The sequence below is a fragment of the Mytilus trossulus genome, chromosome 8 (assembly GCF_036588685.1).
Source record: "Mytilus trossulus isolate FHL-02 chromosome 8, PNRI_Mtr1.1.1.hap1, whole genome shotgun sequence".
In the NCBI taxonomy this organism is placed as follows: Eukaryota; Metazoa; Mollusca; class Bivalvia; order Mytilida; family Mytilidae; genus Mytilus; species Mytilus trossulus.
Window position 1 is genome coordinate 68,618,076 of NC_086380.1, and position 26,685 is coordinate 68,644,760.

General features: G+C 31.4%; 1 protein-coding gene across 4 annotated transcripts; it reads right to left on the reverse strand.

Annotated features, from left to right (window-relative positions):
- Positions 1–457: 457 nt before the first annotated feature.
- Positions 458–26,535, reverse strand: LOC134681325 (uncharacterized). 4 transcript variants are annotated; one of them, XM_063540905.1, is made up of 10 exons: positions 26,361–26,535; positions 20,599–20,688; positions 18,713–18,757; positions 16,582–16,768; positions 15,023–15,123; positions 13,719–13,864; positions 10,229–10,863; positions 9,206–9,307; positions 7,213–7,351; positions 458–4,058 (listed from the first exon to the last, which is right to left on the reverse strand). In XM_063540905.1, exons 4-10 carry the CDS (start codon positions 16,667–16,669, stop codon positions 3,917–3,919), a joined length of 1,353 nt encoding a protein of 450 aa, XP_063396975.1. In that variant the 5' UTR covers positions 16,670–16,768; positions 18,713–18,757; positions 20,599–20,688; positions 26,361–26,535; the 3' UTR covers positions 458–3,916. The 4 variants fall into 4 exon arrangements, with proteins under 4 accessions (XP_063396975.1, XP_063396976.1, XP_063396974.1 ...); XM_063540906.1 differs by lacking the exon at positions 20,599–20,688; XM_063540904.1 differs by lacking the exon at positions 18,713–18,757 and having other exon boundaries at positions 26,361–26,534.
- Between the last annotated feature and the right edge of the window lie 150 nt (positions 26,536–26,685).

Consider the following 26,685-nt stretch of genomic DNA (forward strand, 5'->3'; position numbering starts at 1 on the left):
CTCATTGGGGTCTAAGTGTGACGCGGGATTGCTGATTTATTGTTAGCATGACACGTGAAAGTCAAATTATTGTGTCGTGAAAACGGGAAATGAGGTCTAATGGGACCTGGGAAATGACAAAAATATGAGAATTTCTTACATACATAGTGTAAGTGGGATGTGGGAATCTGACAAAACAGTAAGCAGGATCCGGGATCAGAACCCCCAATGAGACCCCCATAATAAAACTATAAACCAATTATCTAATTAATATCTTCATGGATGATGAAAAAGAAAGTGTGGAGATAACAAATTGACAAACGGAAAAAAATACACATAGAAACAAGATTGGAATAAGATGATCTCCTCCAATATCCAATGTCAACTCAGGGGCTCCAAAAGGGTAGCAATTACTGCTCCACAAGTGACTTGAATTTTGTCACTATTAAAAAACAAACAATAATTTTACAGTATAATCAATTTATTAGACAAGTTTTTTATTCTCAAAGAAAATAAATAAATATTTAATATTATCACAGACAACTTCTTTTGACAACAATACAATATAAATATATAATACAATGAGCAAAGTTTGTTTCTAAGTGGCGAGAGAACAATTCTAAGTAATTTTTGAAATTTTTGTTGAACAAATGAAACTGTGAGCTACTGTTTGGTGAACAGGAAATTGTTGAGTGATGAATATGAAAATGCATCACGCAGTATAACTGAATTATATAAAGACTGAAACAAAATTTCAGAAATCCTTATATATATATGATGTAGTTCCTGAGAAAGATGAGACGAAAAATATTCATCGGACAGATAGATGGTCATACCGACAGCAAGGGTATCAAAATTATGGTGATTTAAATATTAGAAAACTCTAACTGTTGAGAGTGGATATATGATTTTTTTGTAAAAACAGTTTTCAAATTTTCCCTCCAAAATGGTAGGTATATATGTCATTTAAAGTATAAAACTTTAAATAAAATAATGGAAATCAGCATCAAAATACTATAGTTCACATGTATCTATTTACAAAATATATAATATTTCAAAGTTAATATATATATAATTTCATAACAAGAAAAAAATGCTACAACATAAAAATATAATTGTCTACACAAAAAATCTCAATAAATAATTAATGTAAAATAGCCAACAAACATGCTTTTAAAAGCAGATGTTAAATTTTTTTATCAAACAAATTTTGTGCGTTTTTTTTAATACATTGCAATACTATGTCTTTTCACCTTATTTTCTATACACATATTTTTGTACTACCTGTAGCTTTAAAATAAGCACTTTAACTTTTTATTATCATATTTTCAAAAAAAGAAGCATGATTTAACATTTTTTTTGTAAATCATTACATTTTTTTTTTACTGATTTTGTTCTTTTTTTGCTCCTACAATACATCTTGCCTTTAATATTATATAAAAAAAAAGCAAAAGTTGAAACTTCTCAAAAAGTAATATTTAGGACAGAAATGTATTTTAACCTGATAAATGTTTTGACTACAAAAAAATACACTAACAAGTATACTAATTTAAAAGATATAAAAAGAATGTGTCTATAGACAGTGCACAGATGCCTCACATGCACAATGATTTTCTATGTTCAGAGGACCAGAAATTGGAATAAAAAGTTCAATTTGGCATTGAAATTAGAAAACTGTATCATAGGGAACATGTGTACAAAGTTTCAAGTTGATTGGACTTCAGCTTCATCAAAAACTACCTTGACCCAAAACTTTAACCTGAAGCAGGACAGACAGACAAATGGACAAACTAACAGATGCACAGACTGAAAGACTTATAGTGCCCATGAATGGAGCATAAAAATGAATAAAAAATGTAAGATAATTCATTTAATGATTTTTTATCCTTACTAAACTGTTAAAAAAGTTCTATCAGAGTAGATCAAGGTGGTACCTAACACTGCAGGGATATAACTCTGTAAAATCAGAAAAAACGTTTTAATGTGTTGTTAAGGGATTATTAAGCTTCTCAATGATCAAAATAAGTTTTAGTCAAACTGCTATATAACCAGTGTATTTTTTCTGATTAAACCATTGGTTCAAATTTTTTGAAATGTTTATATTTTTATCAAAGGGTCAAAGTAAATACTTTGTCAAAATTTTAAGAAAATTAAACGAACCAAACTAATTTTAGTTCAAGTGTTGGGTACCACCCTAAATGATTTTAAAGATTAAGATTCTGAAGATGTCTTTTTGTTTTGTTTTTCATGATGTTGGTTGGATGCCCTTTTTATACCTTTATTTTCCTGTCAAGTAAAAGCAATTTTTACTTTTTGTTTTTGATTTTCTTAAAATACAAGAGTAGAAAGTGTTTAAGGCTTGTACCAAAGAAAGTTGAAGAAAGATAGGTCATTATAATATCATTTCACTTACAAGGGAAATAAGAGTTCCACTTCATTTTGTTAAACTAAATTTATCATATTTACTGCACTAGGAATATAGATTTTACATTGCAGCAAAATTTGACAAATTCTTACAATAAAAAAGATAATAATTCTTATTATAACATTGGTTGCAATAAATTACATTGATTTCCCAGTTAAATAAAAACCGATAATTTCACTCTCTGACGTCATACAACAATAGGCGTTGTCAAGACGTTGATAACGCCAGATCAAAACAAATTGTGAATGCGTAGGAAAAATATATAGTTCCTTACATTTTCTACATTAATTTCATAAAAAAAAAGCCATTAGCCAATGTAACAAGAGGCTCTCAAGAGCCTGAATCGCTCACCTTAATTTTTTGGGTTAAATCTCTCACCAATGATTATTTTGGCTTTTCAATTTATTTAAATGTTCTTTGAATTGTCCTATTTTCTTCAAAAGCAAAAAAAAAAAATCATTTTCTCCTATGTTCTATTTTAGCCCTAGGAGCTATGTTTCTTGACATACAAGGAAATAAAATATAAAATTTATACTAGATACTCTGAAACTCATTTAGCCTAAGTTTGGCTGAAATTGATACAGCAGTTTCAAAGGAGAAGATTTTTTAAAGTAAATCAACATGATGAACAATTATATATTAACTTATTTGTAGATCTTACTTTGCTGATCATTTTTGCTGTTTACAGTTTATCTTTATCTATAATAATATTCAAGATAATGACCAAAAACTGCAAAATTTCCAAAAATAACCAATTAAGTGGCAGCAACCCAACAATGGGTTGTTTGATTCATCTGAAAATTTCAGGGCTGATAGATCTGGACCTAATGAACATTTTTACCCCAGATTTGCTCTAAATGCTTTCGTTTTTGAGATATAAGCCAAAAACTGCATTTGACCCCTATGTTCTATTTTTAGCAATGGCGACCATGTTTGTTGATAGATCAAAACTTCGGATACAATTTATAAACTAGATACTCTAAGGAACGTTCAGTTAAAGTTTGGAAGTATTTGGCCTAGTAGTTTCAGAGGAGAAGATTCTTGAAATAGTTTACGACGACAGACGACGACAACCGACGACGACGGACGCCAAGTGATGGCATAATCTCACATGGCTATGCCAGGTGAGCTAATAAAAAGTATAACTAATCTCCGTATTTTAATATAAAAAATAAGACAGTTTGTGACTGAACGCTACTATGGATTAAACTCGTGCTGCACACTCGTTTAATCCATGTGTCGTTCGGTCACGCCTTGTCTTATTTTTTATATTCAAATACGGCGATTAGTTATACTATAAATCTCAATATATTTTCAACCAAACTGATTGATTGATGATTGCTTTACACCACTTCAGCACAAAAAAAGCTGATATCCTGGCCAACCAATCTCCAACCAAATCAATTTACTCTATTATGTACAAATATAATATTATGTCCTAATAAATCGGCTTTAAAAAATTCAACAAATATAAATTGTTTGCTATGTTTCATCACCATGGGGACCTTGTTGCTATGATTCTGGATGTTTCAGGAACTCCATTTCTGATGCCAACACCTTTGTTACCTGCATACATTTGGCAGCATGGTCTCCGCCCATTCTCTTCAAAGCAACTTCTGCTGCTTCTCTCACATGCTTTATAGGGTCATTCCTCCTGTTAATATAATAATAAACGTTTTAGTAACTTATAATTTTTTGTATAAATAAGTAATAAATAGAAAATGACAAAATAATTGAGATGTTTATTCTGATTTGTTGCTTGTTTTATGATAGTTTATAAATTTATCATATATAATTAATTAATGATAAAACGTAGTATTTGCAAAGAATTTTTGTCATATATATGTATAGTTTAAAATATCTTAATTACACATTTGGCTAATTTTCTTCTAAGGGAGATAACCATTACACAAACTCAAGTGGAGATAATTAAACTGGATTTTACTGCAAACTAAATTTTATAATACTTTACAATGGCAAGTAAACATTAACGATAAAATACACATGTTTTCTCCTTCCCCTTGTCTCCCTTGTTATGAAAAGATTTTTTCAACCAAAGAATTAGTTTTATGTGTACCTAATATAATTTTATATCAAATTGTTAAATTATAAATCTCTAGTTTTAAAAAATGTCTTTTGTGTGATTATTCTTAACCAAGCTATGTACATAAAAAAAAAAATCAGATTTAGGTATGATTGAAAATGAGACAACTATCAGAGACCAAATGATGTGGATGTAAGCAATTGGCCGTTTCAGAATCTAAAGCATCATAGGTAATTTCATTGTTCGTACCCCAAAGTGAAAACGGAGTGGTTATTTGTCAGGCCACTGTAATGCGCATGTCATATAATGTGCGTTCGGAAGTGCGTGTAATATTATCTTCAGTTGCACCAAGGGGGAGCGTGTAATCTGATCACTGATTTTCAATTTTAAGATCATGGCAGAAAACGGTGATATCAATATTTGTGATAAAGTTTTCGGAATTTGACAATGGAACATGATATTATGAACTTCCTAGAATGATATAATCTTATAAAAAATTAAAATCACAAGGAAAATAGGAAATAAAAGATAATTGATCGGAGAACTATAGTTTTACAAAATTATTTGACTTGCTACAGATGTGTAAATGGTGAAAAAGATGCCCAAAGCAAGAGTAGCTGAGAAAGGCCTATACAATTGCATGTCTAACTGAATGAAATCTAGCTCAGTTATATTCCAAAAATGAATCTTGCAAGGTAGCCCTTGAAGTGGTATATAGGGAAGGGGGGATTGAGGCTACAAACTTGAAGTGGGGATGTTGAAAATAGGAAATATAAAAAGTGGGGTAATGAAATACACGGAACAACAAAGATGGGATCAGGAGAAAAATCTCTCACCTTTCACTCAAAATATGGATAACTTTATGTCAAGGGGTCGAGCAAGACAAAATCCTTTACGTTAACTTAAAATGCACGAGTAAATCACTACCCAAGTTTGTTTTACAAGTAATTTCTTCTCTCTTCTTATATAACATGAATAAAAAATATGGGATATATATGTTTTTTTCCCTAATTATTCGTTATCCACATTGGACTATATACTAGGATGAAGAAAACAACAATTTCAATTACCAGTAACAAGATTAGGCCCTAACACTAAAGATTATAAACATTTGCTACCCCCTGGTGCTGCTGAAGATAATATTACACTTACACACAAATATTAAAGTGACATGCGCATTGTATTGGCCGGACAAATAGTCCTGGTACTATTTGTCCGGCTAGCCGAACAAATAGCAACTGCCAAGTGAAAATAACGTTATGTCATTGGTTTAATTTCCATTGTTATAACGTTTTAAACCAATCAAATGCTTTGGTGTACATTTTTGAAAATATTACCCAGAATGCATTAGATTCTGAAACGGCTAATTAAGTTCATGTCACCTAACAAATTATTTTTATCAAATAAAATATTGTTTGGAAAAGGGAGGCTTTCAAATAAGTTAAATATGGGGTTCCATTTTCATTAAAATTTTGAAGAAAATTAAAACTAGAGGCTCTAAAGTGCCTGTGTCGCTCACCTTGGTATATATGTGAATTAAAGAAAGGAAGCAGATGAGCTAAAAAGGTGGTCAAGATCTTAACAAGTACCTCACAAGACCCATTTCCTTTTAATTCTGGAACAGCCCTAAGTTAATTCATAAGCAATGCATATTGACCACAGAAAGAAATCGACAAAAACCAAACTGTAGAGAAATAATGTATTTCATAAATTAAATTTAGACCAGGTGTAATATAATTTCATAACAGATGATTTTTTTAGGTGAATAGATGATTCATAAGACACGTTTGACTCTTAGCATCTTCTTATTTCATACAAGGGAATTGTTAGGTTTATTCTAGAAATCACAATACTACTAGCTTTAAACAGGGAAATTGATGTTAATTCTAATAAGGGATTTGTTTTTGATAAAATATTGCATCTCTTAAATATATAATTGACAAAATAAGTAACAGGGACATTAAAAACTTCCAAAATGTATAAACCTTATCCCTAACCCCGGCTGACCTGGCTGCTTGAACTTTTGACACATACAACAATCATTTTTTCACTGTGGCGTCAGATATTTTGTTTTATGATGCCAAAATTTTACAGGAACCTGTGTGATATCAACTACTGTGGATTCATTATTATTCGTTGTATACCAATTTTCGTGGGTTTCGTGGGTACAGGTGAACCACGAATTCAAATGTTTAATGAATGTCATATTTTCAATAGGCTTTGTATTCAGCGATTGGCTTAACCACAAAATCAAGTATACACAATTATGCAAGTGTTCTTCAATCCACGAAAATTGATACCGGTAACCACGAAAATAAATTAATCCACAGTAATAGTGGACAAATAGCGATTAGGTGTATTGGTACCATACTGAATAAGTTTGGAAATTATTCAATTTGAACAAGAGTTATTTCCAATTGATTGCAATGTTGACCGTCTGCACACATGCCTTCATAAATCAGTCAAATTCAACTTGTTATACTGACTGTTAGACTTTATAAAAAAATTAATCTAAACAATTTTAATTTCTTTGAGCTTCTATTCTATAGTTGATCATTATGACCTAGTAAAGATATCTTAACAATCAAATTATGTCATCTCAAAACCTATTTTGAAAATGAAATATAATCTCCACAATAAACACACTTTACAGGGCTTAAAAAATAAAGTATGTGTATAAAATGTGTGAAATAATCTTAGACTTCAGTATAGAAACGTGCCTAACATATGCATTTGAGTGTTAATTAAACAAAATTTTACCCACCATTTTTCAGCCACTACTTCCTCTGCTTTAGTGCCGGGTTTGAGGAATCCCAAAGCAAGGCATGCGCTCTCCCTCACGAGTCTGTCCTCGTCGTCTAACATTCCCATTATACGGTCAACTGTAGCTTTTTTGTTCTTTGCTATAATAATAAAATGTTAAATTAATATTGACAATAAAAAAATGACAAAAAATAGGTTGGTAAAATTTGAATCGAAACAATAATTTGTGACCTATAGCACATGACACTGCAGTACAAGGACATGTATGATCAACGAGTATCCTTTTAACATTTTCAAATAAATTTGTTTTTACTTGTCTTTAAGGTTCTATATTATAAACAACATTCCCTTCTGTAAATGAAAATGGCTGCATGTTTATCTGTACATTAGGTCTATATTTAGAAATAATACATGAAACTGGAAGTACATGTAGATCTTACATATAATGTGTAAAATAAGTGTATATAAACTTCCAGATGAAAAACAGCTATAAAATCACTGTTCCTTTGCTTTTGGTATGTTTTGCTGTACTTCTGCTGATTTTGTGTCATGGACTATTCTTCATATGAATCTTATTGCATAGTTTATCCAAGTATTGCTGAGAGTATTGCCAGACCCTGGATATCTAAATACACATAAGACAAGTGTGTATATGGTGTGCCAAGATCTAGCCTATAAGAGTTGAGAATAAACCTTGGATATCTAAATACACATAAGACAAGTGTGTATATGGTGTGCCAAGATCTAGCCTAGAAGAATTGAGAATAAACCCTGGATATCTAAATACACATAAGACAAGTGTGTATATGGTGTGCCAAGATCTAGCCTAGAAGAATTGAGAATAAACCATGGATATCTAAATACACATAAGACAAGTGTGTATATGGTGTGCCAAGATCTAGCCTAGAAGAGTTGAGAATAAACCCTGGATATCTAAATACACATAAGAGAAGTGTGTATATGGTGTGCCAAGATCTAGCCTAGAAGAGTTGAGAATAAACCCTGGATATCTAAATACACATAAGACAAGTGTGTATATGGTGTGCCAAGATCTAGCCTAGAAGAGTTGAGAATAAACCCTGGATATCTAAATACACATAAGACAAGTGTGTATATGGTGTGCCAAGATCTAGCCTAGAATAATTGAGAATAAATCCTGGATATCTAAATACACATAAGAGAAGTGTGTATATGGTGTGCCAAGATCTAGCCTAGAAGAGTTGAGAATAAACCCTGGATGATGCTACTACCCGATATATGTACATTGTATTGTAAAAAACAGCCCATATTTATGAAGCAAAAGCATTCTTCTTTCCAGTAAATGGCTAAAAGATAAAATTGTCACATTTTTGTAAAACTGCTATACTATATTTGGGGCCAAGAAGGGGTCTTACTGAACCTACTCCTTTAACAAAGACTTTTAATTCTTGATATCAAAAACAATTTCATAAATGACAGAAAAAAGATATAACTGAAGTTTAAGACAACTATTAACAAGAAACATGAGCTGGGAAAGGCATATGTCTAATCTTCCAACATGACTTTATGCATTCGTGAATTCTAAACGATGTAAACGATTACACGCGTAGTCGTTTAATCCATTTGTTTCTTACATTTTTGGTCATCGTTGACATCATTCACGTAAACGATGTACGCGCAAAATAGTCGCTTAGTCGTTGATCGTTGAGACGTGTAAATGATACATTTGTTTCTGCATCTGTTGTTTAAATAATTATGAGCACGGGTTGTTTTCGCAAAGTCCTGGTTATTTATTTCCTGCACTTTTACCTGTTTGTTTACAATGCATGAGTGTAATCTATTTCTGTCTGACAACGTGGGGTCGATAAAGTTTGTTAAACAATGTATTTGTTTCTAGCAGCTCAACGTTTACTAAACGATAGTCATCGATGACAAAATTTCAGGTTAGAAACAAATGCACTCTTAGATTAGTTATTCTATAAATATTTCTACGGAATAACAACTTGTTTTTTTACCTGATTTAGCCAAAGCAATGGTTGCCACAGCCCTGATGTTTGGATCAGCATCTTTTAACATCTTAGATAAACCTTGGACAACAGCAGGAAAGGAGAAATTTCCTGTAAAATAAAAAATAAAATAAATAAAACCAATTACAAAAATGAAACTGTACGAAAAGCATTGCAGAATTAGCTTCCTTAACTTTCCAGTCTTCTAAAGAAATACAACTTTCTTGTCTTAATTCACAAATAAATCACATGAAAATAAAAGGAAACAAAAGTTATCTCCCTTTCTTAATCAAAAGCATATAGGTATATATATTTATTCAAATACTTCTTATTAAAAGCCCATGCTGGATTTTTTTTCAATTCTAGAAATACAATTAAAAAATTAAACTTCTGAATAATCAGCTGGTAATAGTAATCTATAACAATTTTCATATTAATGAGAGGTTAAATAACAGTTTCTGAAAAACATTTCGTCAAAACATTAAAAAAATAAGGAATGATAAGAAAATAAATGAGGTGTTGAGAAAAACTTTTTGATGAAATCGCATTCATTAATCACATTTATATACCATTATTTAACAATTGAAATGGTACATTAAGTCATTTTTTGGAACCTCTCAAATGTTTAAAATCATTGTTGATAGATAAAACCATTGCTTTAGTCTAAAAGCTTAAATGTAAAAAAATCACTTGTGATATCAAGATGATATAATTTAGCAAAGTAAATTTTAATTTTATTTAGATGCCCATATACATTTTTTTAACAAGAATGTGTCCCCAGTACACAGATGCCCCACTCACACTTTCATTTTCTATGTTCAGTGGACAATAAAAATTAGAAAGATCATATCATAGGGAACATGTGTACTAGGTTTGAAGTTGATTGGACTTCAACTTCATCAAAACCTACCTTGACCAAAAACTTTAACCTGAAGCGGGACAGACTGACAAACAAATGGATGGACATGCAGACCAGAAAACAAAATGCCTCTCTACTATCCTAGGTGGGGCATAAAAATAGAAATGATTTACCCAGATTTTGTATAGTTGTGAGTCGTAGAGAACTTGACATATTAAACACCTCCACCATGGCATGATATCCTGTAGCGTAGGCCTGGAGACGATTGTAAAATCTATGCATATCCGCATCTGGATTTCCTTCACAGAAAGCTTCAAATTGACTCTTTTTCACAGTTTTTTGCAAATCAAAGATATCTTTGTAAATCAAATTAACGAAAAACTTAAATCTATCTTCCGAGTATTGTTTGACAATTTTGTCATGGTAGTCCGTTTCAAATTTCTTTTTGAATTCCACCCATGGGACTTCACTTTTATTATCAAAATTCCTGTCCCAGAAATCGTATTTCAGTCCTGTCTGTCTGGTTTGGAGAGGTCTGATTGGTCTACGATGTTCTGTCATGCCCTCATCATCTTCTCCACCAATATCATCCTCATGGTAATTATTCTCGTCATTTGTATCGAAATTTATACTGACGTTCATTCCATGAAAATTAATATCCCCTGATTCAGAAACTTGAGTTGGGTCCAGTTGAGGCTGCAGATTTGACATATTTACTGTCATTGATGCCAGCAGACTCTGTAAGCTGCTTTCATATATTTCAGGCTTGAAGAAAAATGTCCAATTTATCCTGGCGAGCATAAGCTTCCTGTAAAATTACAAAATATTGGTAAACAAGAAACTATTCATATACATATATAGATTTATTGCTGGTCACTGAATCTGGAGTGCTATTTAGGTTTACTATAATGTGGACCTCGACAAGAACACCTATAAACATGAACAGCAAAGAACAGAGAAGAAAGAAATCAGAGTTGAACGATTTTCAAAAAGTTTTGCACATTTTTATTTTGGTATATTTTTTTTTCTACCAGTACCAGACTCTTCTGTAGGTGGATAAAAGTAACAGGGACCGGTACTTTATAAAAGCACTCATCAACATGATCGATAAAAAATCAGTCTATCTAGTTATGGATGATAAACTTTGAGACAGGGAGATTCCTAAAGTGATTTAAGGGGAGATAATCTGACAATCACTCTACTGTATCGATTTTGGAATACTGTGGAAGTTATTAATTTTCTTTATTACCAAATTTTTGTGGATTGAGAAAAATCTTCACATTCCAGGATTTTTTAATTTCTGATTTTGCCAAAGTAAGCATAGAAGATTATAGATTTTTTTTTACTCATCGAACATTTCAATTCACAGTTTACCATTCATATTTATATGCACCAAAATACTGTAAATTCAGAAATTATTGCGTGCATTTATTATCGGGATTTTAGACTTAAATCTGATTTTCATTTTTACAATTTTGAGAAAAATACTGTTTACTTCATATAAAATATTTCAAAATGCAAGTTTAAATTATTGCGTTTACAGCTCTGTCACATTTTTCGCAATAATAAAAAATAATTTCTGAATTTACAGTAATTTTGTGTACGGTATATATTATAAATTGGTATCCAATGAATTATATTAAATACACACTATACACAAGTGAAACTGCGAGCTACTGCTCACTGATGATACCCCCGCCGCAAGTGGATAATATTAATAGTGTAAAAATATGCAAGTGTTCGGTAAACAGGAAGTTGTTGAGTGATGAATCTGAAAACGCATCACACGGTATAGCTGACTTATATAAATCCTGAAACCAAATTTCAGATATCCTTGTATTGTATTTCCTGAGAAAAATGTGACGAAAATTTTCAACTTGGCTATCATGTGTAAAATCATACAAGTGTTCGGTAAACAGGAAGTTGTCAAATGATCAATCTGAAAACGCATCACACGGTATAGCTGACTTAGATAAACCCTGAAACCAAATTTCAGAAATCCTTGTATTGTATTTCCTGAGAAAAATGTGACGAAAATTTTCAACTTGGCTATCATGTGTAAAATCATACAAGTGTTCGGTAAACAGGAAGTTGTCAAGTGATCAATCTAAAAACGCATCAAACGGTATAGCTGACTTAGATAAACCCTGAAACCAAATTTCAGAAATTCTAGTATTGTAGTTCCTGAGAAAAATGTGACGAAATGTTTCATGGGACGGACTGACTGACGGACGGACGGACGGACTGACGGACGGACAGACAGAGGTAAAACAGTATACCCCCCCTTTTTTAAAACGGGGGTTTAAAAATGAAATTTTTGATTGAATAAACCCCAACCACCAGCTTTCTCTGTGAAAAATCACCACTACCAAAGAATTATTTTTAAATCTGAACCCCCTTATTGTGTTCTGTATTTATATACTGACTAATTGAAATTTAACAACACTTTCAGCACTATTGTCTATTATATGGCAGTTATTTTTTATTGGTGGAGGAAACAGGAATGTAATACAGAACAACCAACCTTTCAGCAGATAAACTGGTAATCCTTGTCAATTAAGATTGGAGTTAAACATTTTTTACATAAATAAGGCCGTTAGTCATTTTTTTACATCAATAAGGTCGTTAGTTTTCTCGTTTGAATTGTTTTACATTTTTTTTTATCATGGTTTTTTATAGCTGGCTATGCGGTATGGGCTTCCCTCATTGTTGAAGGCCGTACGGTGACCTATAGTTGTTAATGTTTGTGTCATTTTGTTTTTTTGTGGATAGTTGTCTCATTGGCAATCATACCACATCTTCTTTTTTTATATATACCACTACAATAGGGGTTCAATCTTCCAACCTCAGTGTTTAAATGCTGGTGATGAAGTAGTAGGACAACTTAGACGACTCAGTAACAAAGCCCCCCTTCATGTTTTGTATATGAAACTTCATTCAAATATCAATAAACATACTAATCTGATTAAATACAGATTCTGTAGATTAGCCTTCCCCTCAAGGAACGGACAATGCAGTGTTTTACTTTCTGTTTTAAAGACCGTTTAGGATCCTCTCATTTTTTATGGCCCCGCAAAGAAGTTGTCTGTGCCATACAGTTTTATCCGTGTCCGTCATTCCGGAACAAACCATTATACAGATTTTTTTCTGAACGCCTTCAGATATTTGGATGATATTTGGCATGTGAGTTAACCAAGATGAGTTACAGATCAAGTTTAAGTTTTGTTCTGATCTGCTAATTTTTGCTGAACTTACAGGCTTTGGACATTGATAAATTGTTGAAAAGGGACCTGTTGGTGACCTTCTGCTGTTGTTTTTTATTTGGTCAGGTTGTTTTCTCTTTGACACATTCCCCATTTCCATTCTCAATTTTAATTTTACTTTTTACTATACGCATCCAGTTTTTGAGCTGATTTTTTATATGTGAAACTACCATCATGTTTGTGTCCACATGTATTATTGAAATTGCAGATTTTTCAACTTTTTGAGACGGGGCCATTCATCTAGTTTCTCATTAAAAATCATCTTCAAAACTTTGAAGGCTGACATTTCATTGGATGATGTAATAATATACAGAAAAGAACCTAAATACCGAGTGTTGTCCGATCCTTGTAAAGAAAGTTACCAGACAGGGTCTGGGTTTTAATCTTATAGTAAACATACATTCCTCCTTCTAATAAAGGGCTGATATCTCTGAACTTCTCTAGACTGACAGGATATATCGTAGAATTAGAGATGTAGGCCAAAGCAAGCTCATCGGCAAACTGTGAGTCTTTGCAGGAATCCTTGCTTATAATCATAACAAACATCTGAAATAGTTATAATCATAACAAACATCTGAAATAGTTATAATTATAACAAAAATCTGAAATAGTTATAAACATAACAAACATCTGAAATAGTTATAATCATAACAAACCTCTGAAATAGTTCAAAGTCAACATTTCTCAAAACGTGTAGAAATATAGATTCCACAACTGCAACAAGCTTTTTTAAAAGTGTGTTAGGGAGCTACCATTTGATTTTTATGGGGGGGGGGGGGGGGGAGGGGGGGGGGGGGCTAGGATGAAATTTGAAAAAAATAAGCAGGACAGGAGTTTTGAGTAAAAAAAAAGGCAGGATGAGACACTTGCAAAAAAAAATAGTCAGGACGACAATTTGGGTAAAAAAAGTCAGGATAAACTAAAAAAAAAAAGGCAGGACCGAACAGAGTGAAAAATAAAAAGGCAGGACAGAGATTACAGCTAAAAAAAAATGCAGGACAAAATTTTTCATCCTAGCCCCCTCATAAAAATCAAATGGTAGCTCCCTTACAATATTTCTCCACTCGAGATAGTTAAATTTTAAATAGTTAAAATTTAACTGTCGAGAGAGGATAAATATCATAATACACGAGTTACAGTGGTGGAATCTGTTTCTCTAATGATTTCTATCCTTCTTTTTCAAATATTAGACGTCATCAGGCGTGGTCGCCTTTTTTCATGACGTTACAATAGGAAAATTCAGAAGAAACAAAGAAAATTTAACATCACAATAAAATTTCAACCAATCATTTGCTGAGAACAAATTTTTCACTAGAGATTAGAAATATTTTTCTTGCAGGAGATGTGAAAAAAGCATGAAAATTAGAGAAACAGATATTTAACATGTTTACATATGTATGAACATTTTTGTTTTAATGCACTTTCTTCCTAATTTGTCCTGGAGCCTCAATGGCCAAGTGGTCTACATAGTTACTACTGTAATCACTAGCCAGTCAACACTGTGGATGCACTTGCATATTGACTCCTATCTTAATTGACTGGTTTTTCCTATCCAAGGTCAGTGGTTTTTTCCAGCACTCCGTCTTCTTCCACCAATAAAAACTGGCAGCCACAAAAAAGCCTAAATGTGGTGCTTAAAAGTGGCGTTAAAACACCAAAAATCAAATCAAATCAAATCTATTTTGTCCTGCAAATACTATTTACCTTACAACTAAGGATTGCCTCCCCTTTCTTACTAAGAGCTTCTACAGGATCCATCTCTGGTCTGGTGTACCATACTGTCCAACCCTGCTCTTCTATCTTTTCTAAATGAAAAATATATGAAGGTATAAGCACAAAAGAATAAAGTATCCAGTTTCTGAATATGATATGAGCTGGCCGTCAGATAGCAATTTACCATAAATGCAAATCAATGCAATACCTCTGTTAACCTGTTTCAGTTTGAAAAAAAATTCAAGGGAAAGTCTGGGACTAGGTTGGCAAGTTATAGTGTTAATCAAATGGTACAAAACAAACCAAACTTTATCTTTCAAATTCATGGTATATATTTCGTATGTGTATGTTGTAAAATCAATCAGTCTTATACATTTTGAACATGTACATATTTACATACACTTGCATAAGGTGGATTTCTATCCGACCCAGCTCATATAGTAATTTAACTCTCCACAATGTATATATTGGATTTGTTAATTAAGGATGTTCGCTACTCTGTTAAAAAATAACAAGCTTTTTAAATGACTATTATGAGTTGATAGAATATATATAAAGAAACTAAAAAAGTAGAAAAAAATGGAGGGTCCGTGTGCTTGTTTTCGAGATATAAGCCATTTAAAATTTGGCGGGAAATTATTTTCTCTAGATTTTTCATATAATTAACATTGGCACCTTATTTGTTTCAAACACTGAAAAAATAACAAGAATTTTATAAAATTTTGAAATATGGCTTTTTAAACTTCATGTTATAAAATTATAAAAAGAAAAGTAGGGGTTAGTGGGCATTTTTTTTAATGACAATACATGGATAAAACCAGAGGATTCCGAAAATCTGGCAAAAAGTCAAAAAGTGGAGGAGCAAACATCCTTAAGGCAATGGTGGAGCATTTTCAAGCCTGTTTAGCCCCACTTCTTTTTTATGTGCCTCAGTCCCATGTCAGGAAACTGTAGTTCCGTGCTTGTTATTAGTTCATGTCTGACATACATTTTGTATTTGTTTTTCTTAGACTGTTTTGTTCTGCATTCTGCCATTATTTATCTTGTTTCACAATTTTTTATGTTCGATCTTTAATCATGTTTATAGCTGACTTTTTGAAATGTATTTTTTCTAATTGTTTAGGGCTGTAAGGACTATTATAAATTGCTTACATCCACTTCATTTGAACTCTTGTGGATAGATGTCTTATTGCATTGGGAATCATCAACTAGCTTCTGCTAATGTTCTATAGAGTTCTATAACAGTACATTTGACAATACATGTATAGTTAATGTCAAAAATCAAATGTTAAATGAGGGTAGCAAAGGGTTATTTTTGTGCAACGTCTTTGCCATATTTTTTTTTCAAGTGCAGTCATGAAAAAGGTTCATTATTCAGTGTGTTTAATGAAATCAGTAAAAAGACCAACATGCAAAATTTTATTAATTGTTCGTTCATAGTGAAATGGCAATTCTATTTGCATTCTTCCATGCAGATACCCCCCTTTATGCCCCTCATAAGTGTTAACTCCTACGATCATTTCAAGGGTAGAAAAAGTATATACAAATACCTGTAATTTTCTGTGTGAATTTCAAATCTTTTGAATTAAAACTGATCATGACATCACACTGAATCTTTGACGGTAGATTGGACGCCATTTTTACGTGACTCTGGTTTAAGACTGAGGGACTTTATACTTCCTGTCTTCCTGTGTTCATCATTGTCATTAATATAGGTGATACTTGTTGGTTCTATAACTGTAAAATGTAAAATTCAAATGGTCAATGTAAAATGTACTTAAAATTTAAAATGTATACACTGTAAAATGTAAAATATACCGTAAAATAAAACTGTAATATGTAAAATGTTAACTATAACTGTAAAATGTAAAATTCAAATGTAGTAAAATGCAACCATGGTTTAACTGTGAAAGTAAAATCTAAAATGTAAAATTTTTGTAAAATGTAAAATTCAAAACAACAGCTACATTTATTCTTTTCAGTAAATTTTCTTTATTCAGGTAATCATTCAACCTTTGTAATACTAATTATTAGAATTTTAGACAAAAGTTGAAATTTTAAGTGTAATTAAGTCAATTATTTATGAGCAGATATGATATCAATTGAAAGACTAGATTGTTACTATGAATGTTAAGCTATAAAACCTGGTTTTGACTGACACTTTTATTGTTTTTGTCAAGTTAGGACTATAATGAACAATTGTTGCATCAATCAGTATGAAATATTTTTACTAAGTTGGCCTGTATAGACTGAAAGTTACATATTTGTCTCATCTCATTAATTAATTACCATCAATTTAATCGAAGTAATTTATCAAAGTGCAAAAAAAAAACGCCTTTTCAGCATCATTTTTCATGATCCATACAACTATATTGAATATGTGAAAGAAGATTTATAAATAATTAAAATTTGTATCCATAATTTCCAGAAATATGGTGCTATCGCCTTAATAAGGATGTTATTCACATTTTGTCATTCTATCAATGTCCCTTAAAGTACTGAACCAATAGAAACAAATCACTACAGTAGTAAAACTTAATTTATCACAATATATATAAAATGGAAACAAGAATTTCCAAAAATATCGCACCGTACTACAACAACAGACACCATCAACATGTAACAACTGAACAAATCTAGACAAACAGAAACAATGAAAAAAATACACACACAAAATAATTAAACAAAATTACATGCATGCACATTTTGTGTGTAACAATATCCCATGTACACATTAGATTTTATTATGTATAATTATATTTATATTTGGGTACACTGTTTAATTTGCAAGATTTTCATATTAGCTTTTTAATATATATATCTGAGAAATATTTTCTTGATCATTTTACAAAATTGTATTACATTTGTAGTTGAATTCAAGATCCACTCAAAAGCAATATGTTATAATAACTCTTGAAACATTATTTTTTTTGTATGATAATAACAAACTTGACTTAAGGCAATGATTTAATTTACTTACCAACTCAATAAAAAAAAAACAATAAAAAACTATAATTAGCTTTATTACAAGTAACTTCTTTGAAAGTGGGTAGAGCTGACTAAAGGGAAATAAGTTCAAATAACTCCTTTTAAATGAGTAATGACTTTTATAAAGTATCATAGAAATTGTTTAATTATAACAAGACAATATAAGACAAGACAAATACTTTATTAAAGTCTCACCACTTGTTACATATAAAATGTACAGCTTTTTAAAACACAAATTAACAACAAGAGCCACTCTATAAAGAGTTATGAGATCGCGAGACTATAAAACAATCTTTCTTAAATTATAATACAAATACAACTTAAGTCAACTATCATGAATATAAAATATTATTTAAAGAATTTATGTGATATAGAATTCAAATCATCTGATTTACTAATCATTTTTCTAATTAGAAGCTTCAAATATATTGATGAAAGAGGTTGACACAAACTTTACAGTGATTTTCAAGATTTACATCCCTTTCTGAGAGTTACTTCCCTTAACAGGTCTACCTACATCTACTTACTTTTAGGGGTGAACATCAGTATTACATATAAAATAAGGTTGTATATATTTCTTTTTGAACAAAATAGTAATATCTAACAATATACAAAGAAAGTTCTAGTAAAAAAAACACAACATCAAGATAAAGGTATCAAGCTGTATCATATCAGGGGAGATAATCAACATACAACATCAATCCAAGGGAAACAATCTTCACTGGAATCATGCATATCCTACAATGAAAATAAACTCATAAACAAAATGAACGCTGATACTATAAACCTTAAATAAATATGTATATATCAGCCCAGATATGAAGATCCCATATAAATTCACTACCATACAACTTAAATTAAGTCTCTATTTCTTGAAATTAAGGTCTCTGTGACCCAAATGTTACTGAATATACACAATCTCAAGAGAACAGTAGTAATAAAAACATTGATAAAAATAGCTAAAAAAAATAAACCTGTTATACTTAATTTGATTATGATTTTTTGTGTTTTAGCACATGACTTTCAAGCACTGCTTTTGGGCTATTTCATGGTGCCTAGATTTTATTGGCGGAGGAAGCCAGAGTGTCCATAGAAAACCACAGACCTTTGATCATGTTGATAGGAAATGAAATGAAAGCTTGAACATTCATTCATCTAATACTTCGTCTGTGTAATCCAAGAGTTAAACAAGTGAAAGATGAAAAATCTACTGAAAGAGTTTCGCCAAGGCAAGAGATGCAGATCATAAGGCTGAATCATTTATTTGTTCAAATCAAGTCACACTATAAATAAAGTATTTTTGTCACTAAAAATCTTCTGGAAAAAAGCTGATGCATACCAAATAGCATTGATCATAATTACTTAGAAAGTTTTGGACCCTTAATAGGCCGTATACTGACCTAATTATAAATTAATAGTTCTACAGTACATTGTTGACACCATGTGCACTGTCTGAACTGCGTATGCATAAGTCTTGCCTTTGAGACTTTGATAATTTGCAATACTATAATTGAAAACTAACATAGAAATTAGAATGTTATCTACTAGTTTGTCAATGAAGTGTAAAATAAGGTCAAAATGACTCACTTTGAATTAGGCTATACATGTATGTTGTAGTATGTACATGTGCATATGTGTTCTCTAATTCCTTCAAAACCCTATTTATTGAACTCATTAATTAAAAAATAATAATAATCAAGTGTAGGTACCAATAATCTCATTACGTGTATATGATTGGTTAAGTTAAAAGGTCATAACCCTAATATCAGCTATCATGATGAATCGAAATGCTTTTTATTCATGTGTTAGGGAAATTTACAGCTTTATAAAAAAAAAAGTAACTGTACGGAAACAGTGTAAACAACCAAATAATTGACAGCAGATGTAATCCATTGTCTTATAGCCAATCAAAAACTGTGTCACATGTCACATGGTTTTTAATAGAACTATTTGTTGATTTTGTCTTATATATAAATATATAATGCAGGGTTAAGTTCATACAGTGTAAAAATATGGCAGGTTACATAAAATCAATCATCACTTGTGGGGGCATGATTTTTTTTCTTGGAAAACAGTTATTCAAAATCTATTTTTCTTTCTTTTAAGGGACGACAAAATCAAAAGTTCAATGTAGGATGAAAAAACTTAATTTACATAGTTTTTTCACTGACCCCCTTTTCTTAACTTAATTTGAAAAAAATGATTGAGCAATATGAAAAGATGTAAAATCCATTGTGGATAAACAAAACTTGTAGCAATTATAACCCCCCTCCCCTAAACTATAATAAGTATTTGATTTAAGTTTTTTTTATCCTACATTGATCTTTTGATGTCAGCCCTAATACATACACATTTTATTTTTCATAAACATTTTCCTAACGCTTTCTAGCTGTTATGTAACTGTTATACTTACAAAATGTAATATTTTTAATAGATTTTTTTTCTTTCATTTTTTGAAATACAAAAAAAAATAATCTTGAAAACAATTTTATCAATAATCAAATGCCCCATTCAAAGATGTTTGTTTCCTTACAAAAGAAATAACAACACAAAAATACTAAACAACAACAAATTCATACCATTAATGTGAATTTTTCTTCCGTCTGATTCTGATGTACGAGAAGGAGAACAACCCATTCTCCATTCATTCAATGAATCATTCTATCTTCCTGAAAAACATCTTATATTACAACGCACATGATGATATTAATGTCCATAACTCAGTTTATTGCAGGCTAAAGTATGTACCTTTTTTAGTACACACATAATTCATGTAATTACTTCCTCCTGAGATCAGCTGTACCGATAAAGTAATCAGATTCACTATTTTAACCTAGTGTTGCACTCATTTACGTCAGTGTCCACTCACTGTCCATTTAATTCAGTAATAATAATTATCAATATGTGAGAAGATATTTTACTGTTATTATAATCCAATCTTGTAAATCACAATCATCAAGTTGGAGAAAAGTGCTAGACGAAATATATATTATAGTAAATATCCTGAAATGTTTTGTCAACTAATGAAAAATGTTCACAATAAGATTTTTTTCTAAAATTTTACTATTGTCATAAAACATGTAAAATGTCATATCAATTTAGATATATATAGTATTACATTTTTAGTACTGGTTTATTGTGTATTAATTATAACAAGAAAGCAATCATCACATGTTATTTTTAGTAAATTATTGAAATTATTACAAAAATCAATATGAATTACAATTGGGATTACTTCAGTGGATTAATTAAAAAAAACCAGTCAATATTTCCATTGTGACATGATCATAACATATATATGACTTCAGGTAATATTCATGGTTTTTAATCAATATTTTAATAACATTCTGAAGCATTTGTAAACAAAAGCTTTTATATTTGAAACAAGTAGTTTTAATTATTTTTAAAAATAATTCAAAGCTGACCAAGTTAGATTTATTATTAAATGATCGTGATAATGAAATTTATAAATAGATTAGAATTTAGTGCCAGCCATCTGCTTTAACAGACATCTACTTCCAAAGTGCAAAAACGTCATGTACAATTATCAGGAATTTCAGGGGCGGATCCAGTCATTTTAAAAAGGTTCCAATTACATGTCCCCATTCAAATGCATTGATCGTGCAAAAAAAAGGGGGGGTTCCAACCCCCGGAACTCCCCCTCTCTGGATCTGCGCCTGAGTTTCAAAAAGTTACTAAAGAGGTTTTCCCTGGACTACCCCCAGTCTGTAATTAGCGTTTTGATCATCCGTTTGGCACACTACCATTAAATTGGCTGCATTGCTACATGTACATATCTATATTAAAATGTACTTCCTTTGAACATTAGCCTAGGATGACATTTACCTCGGGCAGAAAACTTAACATCTTCAAAACATATCTCTTTGCTATATGATTAAATCTTTGACTATACATGTATATCAAATTTAACCAAACATAGAAAAATCAGGGTTGGCAAAGTTTATAGGAATTCAAGTAATATAAAACAAGTGACTGGTGAAAACAGAAGTTTATCCAATTCTTGAACCATTGCAATGTATATATCATAAACTTAGTATTTTGAGTGGGAATTTATCATTTATTATCCAAACATATCATATAATCGTCAATTTTGTTCCCTTTGTCTGTTTGAGAGGATAATATGGCTGCTCATTAATTGACGAGTTTTAAAGTCTTAGTTTAAAGATTGTCACCTTATCATGCTTATAGTAAACAATCAACAAATAAGCATGGATATTGAGCATGTGTATAACATGTCAGATAATAGTTTATTTTAGTGACAGATCAGTTTTGGTATAATCCACTTACAAACCAGATGCTCCACAGGGCGCAGCTTTATACTACCTCAGAGGTGGAACCCTGAACAATTGGAGCAAGTATGGACACACAGGGGCAGATCCATTCATTTTAAAAAGGGGGGGGGGGGGGTGTCCCAACCCAGGATAAAAGGAGGGGGGTTCCAACCTATACATATGTCCCCATTCAAATGCATTGATCGGCCAAAAAAAAGGGGGGGGTCAGCTCTGAATTTGGATTGTGATTATATTGTTGATACAGCATAGGTTTTTGACAGAATGAATGTGGTCTAATGAACTTAATTTTTTTTTTGCTTTTGAGCAATTCACTATGCTGTTGAATATTAATCCTATCAATAACAAAAAATATTTGAAGAAAATTTCTTTTTAATTTCTGAAAGCTGAAATGAAATAAATTGACCCTCCCCAATTTATTTTTCACCTCCCTGACTTTCCCTTATTCAAAAAATGATCTTAATTCAAATTTCTAATGGACTTTGCAACAATAACTACTCTTTAAAATACATCATAAGGTATCAAAATATAAAATGTCATACAGTCATGGTTAAAATTAATATTAATTAATAGTAACTTATCAAAAAATAAATGGGGAATGTGTCCAAAGGGACACAGATGATGCCCCTAACATAACATAACGCTATAAAGGGACATAACTCAAGAATTGCAAAAGTGAAGCTGCCAAAATATCAGTTTAAACTGAGTTTAGAGGTAATAAGCATTATATATATACGCATTTCATTAAATTTAGTTGAGACAATCTTAAGAGAACAGAAACTAAAATATTCTTAAATTTTTCCATTTGTAAAGGGGCATAACCCTAGAATGGTAATCAAAGTGCTTGTTATCACTGAATGGTAAAAATTGCTTTAATTTATCAGTTGGTAGTAAAAGTGAATATTGCATTGTATTTTGCATATAGCATTAATTTAAGTTGATTCAACTATTATTCAGGACAAAGAAAGATAACTCCAATTTTCAAAGAAGATTTCATAAAGCATTGGTTTTTATATGTGATTTAACAACCATTTTGGACAAAGAAAGATAACTCCAATTTATTGTCTTGAAACTACAATAAGGCTTGTTTTTGGCCCTTTATTCCTAGACTGTTTGCCCCATAACCCTTTAAATATATTCTAACCTTCTACTTATGATATCAAACATTGTGGTACAATCTCAGAACAATTGATATACTTACAATGTACAACTTATTGTCCTGACACTAGATAAATGTTTGTTTTGGGCCCCTTTGGGCCCTAATTCCTAAACATTTAGGACCATAACTCCAAAATCAATCCCAAACTTCCTTTTGTGGTTATAAACATTGTGATAAAATTTTAATGATTTCTATTTACTTATTGGTGTAAAACACTTGTGAACGTATGAAGGTACATGTATGGGGATGCGAACGTGAAATGGAGCAAACAAGAATGGGAAAAAAAATGATTTTGGGCGAAACAAACAGGATTTAAATACTGGACTGTGTGGTACTACATATTGTATGTACATGTACATCATGTACATTGTATGTATGTTCTGTATCTTCTACTTTAGTAGAAGCACCACCATGGGTTATGGTGTAAAGGAGGACATTTAACACATTGTATTGCCATCGGTACAGATTTAATGTGAGAATTTGACTATTCATTTGTGACTGGTCTTACTATCAGAAAGTTAATTACTGTCCCCAAAATATAACTTATATAAGTACAATGTAATAAAACATATGAACACACCCACTCAACTGATTCACTCATCCTGTTCATCCTCAAAAATATAAAAACACAACAACATGTACAACAATGTATATACAAAATAAAGGATAATTAGGTCACCCTGATCATGGGCCTGAAGCCGCACAAATGGGGTTAGTTATTGGGGTACCTTCACAGTGTTCCAGCTAGGCCGTTTTCAGAGGGCGCGGCGCCCGCCCTTTCCCAAGTGCCGCCCTGTGCCCTTTTTACAGTCTCCAGGGCGCCCTGCCTTTTTTGAAGATCGATTGTATATTAATTTGTTCGTATTGATGTGATACTCTAATTACTAAATTTTACCTTGGAAAAAGTTTGTGACTTTGTTTACGACCCCCAGCTAATCAACGGTTACAACTGGTGTCATAATTAATCTGTTATTATAGGTAATCGGTTTCATAATTAATCTGTTATTATAGGTAATCGGTTTATCGGAAGGGTCATTAATGATCATCAACATTAATTCATTCAAATAGAATTGGTCACTCGGCAATTATCTTTGAAGAAATGTGCATACAACAACATGGGTTTACCGTAGTTTCAAGGAGGAAACGTAATGACAGAAAGTTGAAAACCATAATTAACCCTTTGAAGACATTTCTTCCCTTGCAGATACCAAGACTAAATACATATTAGTATTCTTACTTGTACAAGGCAGCTGTTAAATCACAGGCACTTGTTTTTATCCATAGGAAGGCTTCTATACATATAAATCGACAGTCGACCTTCTGAATTATAGTTATCCCGTACCATTGTAAACTCGTACCAACGTCAACTCGTACCACTTAACAAAAACTCGTACCATTGCAAACTTGTACCACTGCTAACTCGTACCAACTTATTTAAATGCATTTAAATGGTGTTTTATGATGTATGTAATTTACTTTCACTCAATACCTCTCAAGTCTGTAAAATGTATATAATTTGAAAGTACAATGACCAATTTGTAGCTAATGTTCCCTGTCTATAAAAATTTGGATAGAAAATACCGTGGCAGATTTGCTTTGTTGTCTCTTATGAAAAGACTTTTTTAAACTTTTAAATTACTGATAATTATTGAATTTAATTTTTAATCATTCCAAAGTAATATTTCATGAATAAATCCTAGCAGTTAATCAAAATGATTTCCAAAATGAAATTCTTACTTTTTATAAATAGCAAGTTACAATGAAATGTAACCGTTTCCTGTTCCCGAATTTTCCCGCCAAAAAGCACATGGCTTTCAACAATTGTAAACAAAGCATTCAATGTGTGATCATGGATTACAGCATTAAATTAATTAATTTAATTTGAATATAGATATTCAACTTAAGGTACAGTTAAAGCAATTTTTTTTCTTTCTTCTGGATTATAACTACTTTGAAAGATCAGCTTAAAAAATAAAGCTTTTTAGAAGAAAAAAAATCGTATTTTTGTCTATAAAATCCAGTATAAAATTCAAGTAATTCAACATTAGTTTTATTAAGTTTACAAAAAATATTCTTAATATTTTATATATTTATGATGGTACGAGTTTGCAGTGGTACGACTTTCCTGTGTTAGGAGTTAACTTTTTTGGTACGAGTTAACATGGTACGACTCGAGTTTCCGTTGGTACCAGTTAACTTACTTCCAACCTTTCTATGGATAGAAACCGGTAGGTCTTTTCACCACCGAACACCATCAAACACCCCAAAAGTTCATTATTTTGTCTTTTATCGTTGTCAATATGAATAAAATATAATATTCAAGTTATTAATTCAAAAAATCAGAAGATTAAAAGTCCAAATATCTACAGATGTTGTACCAATAGTAATAAAAGAGAAAAATATCAAAATCTAACAAATGAACAGAGATCCAGGATACTTGAATTGATTACTATATGAATATATTTGAATTTTATAACACACACACACAATGTAATCCGGAAAGTGATGAATCCGGAGATGTTTTCCTTATATTGATTTTCGATTTTAACATGAAAATGATGCCCATAAAAATCGAAAAATTGATTAATGTATATGTTATTTAATTTATTTGATCGTTTTATTGTATAATATCAAAGTTTTTCTTAGTGGTTGGTGGTATTTTAGGTGTTCGGCGGTGTTCGGTGGTGTGCGGTGGTGTTCTGTGGTGAAAAGACCCACCCCTTGTTTCTATCGGGTGGGTCTTTTCACCACAGAAAAGTGCCTGTGTGTTAAACTGTTAAAACAATGACTCGTATGAGCTACTGTGTATACTTATCCTACTACCAAATTAGGCTTGACTGATGACCACAGTTGACTGGTTTAATAACTTTACCTTTTTACTACACCTATAGCTTTGTTATTACTTATTGTACTGTTGATGAAATAAAACTGGGGGAAAAAATGGTACTAGCTTTTTGTAAACAGGAAATGTAAACAATCTATGGAAACACAAATCGAGGACGGGATTGACACAATTTTCCGTAATTAAATAAAATACTCATTCTCAGTAACCACTTAGACTATTTGTTTTTTACTATTTGATAAAATCATTTTCATTCATGATTGAACAAATGATTTTGAATTTATCTTGTAGCTAATTTCCCTATAAAATTGACATTCTCAAACATAAACGTTCGCGGAGTTTCTGTGTCTTTCTT

Excerpts from the sequence above, each read along its gene's own strand:
- LOC134681325 (XM_063540906.1), bottom strand. The coding sequence starts at position 16,669 with ATGGCGTCCAATCTACCGTCAAAGATTCAGTGTGATGTCATGATCAGT. Across the intron at positions 9,308-10,228 it reads CACAACTATACAAAATCTGG|GAAATTTCTCCTTTCCTGCT; the intron begins GTAAATCATTTC and ends TTTATTTTACAG. Across the intron at positions 4,059-7,212 it reads GAAGTAGTGGCTGAAAAATG|GAGGAATGACCCTATAAAGC; the intron begins GTGGGTAAAATT and ends TTATATTAACAG.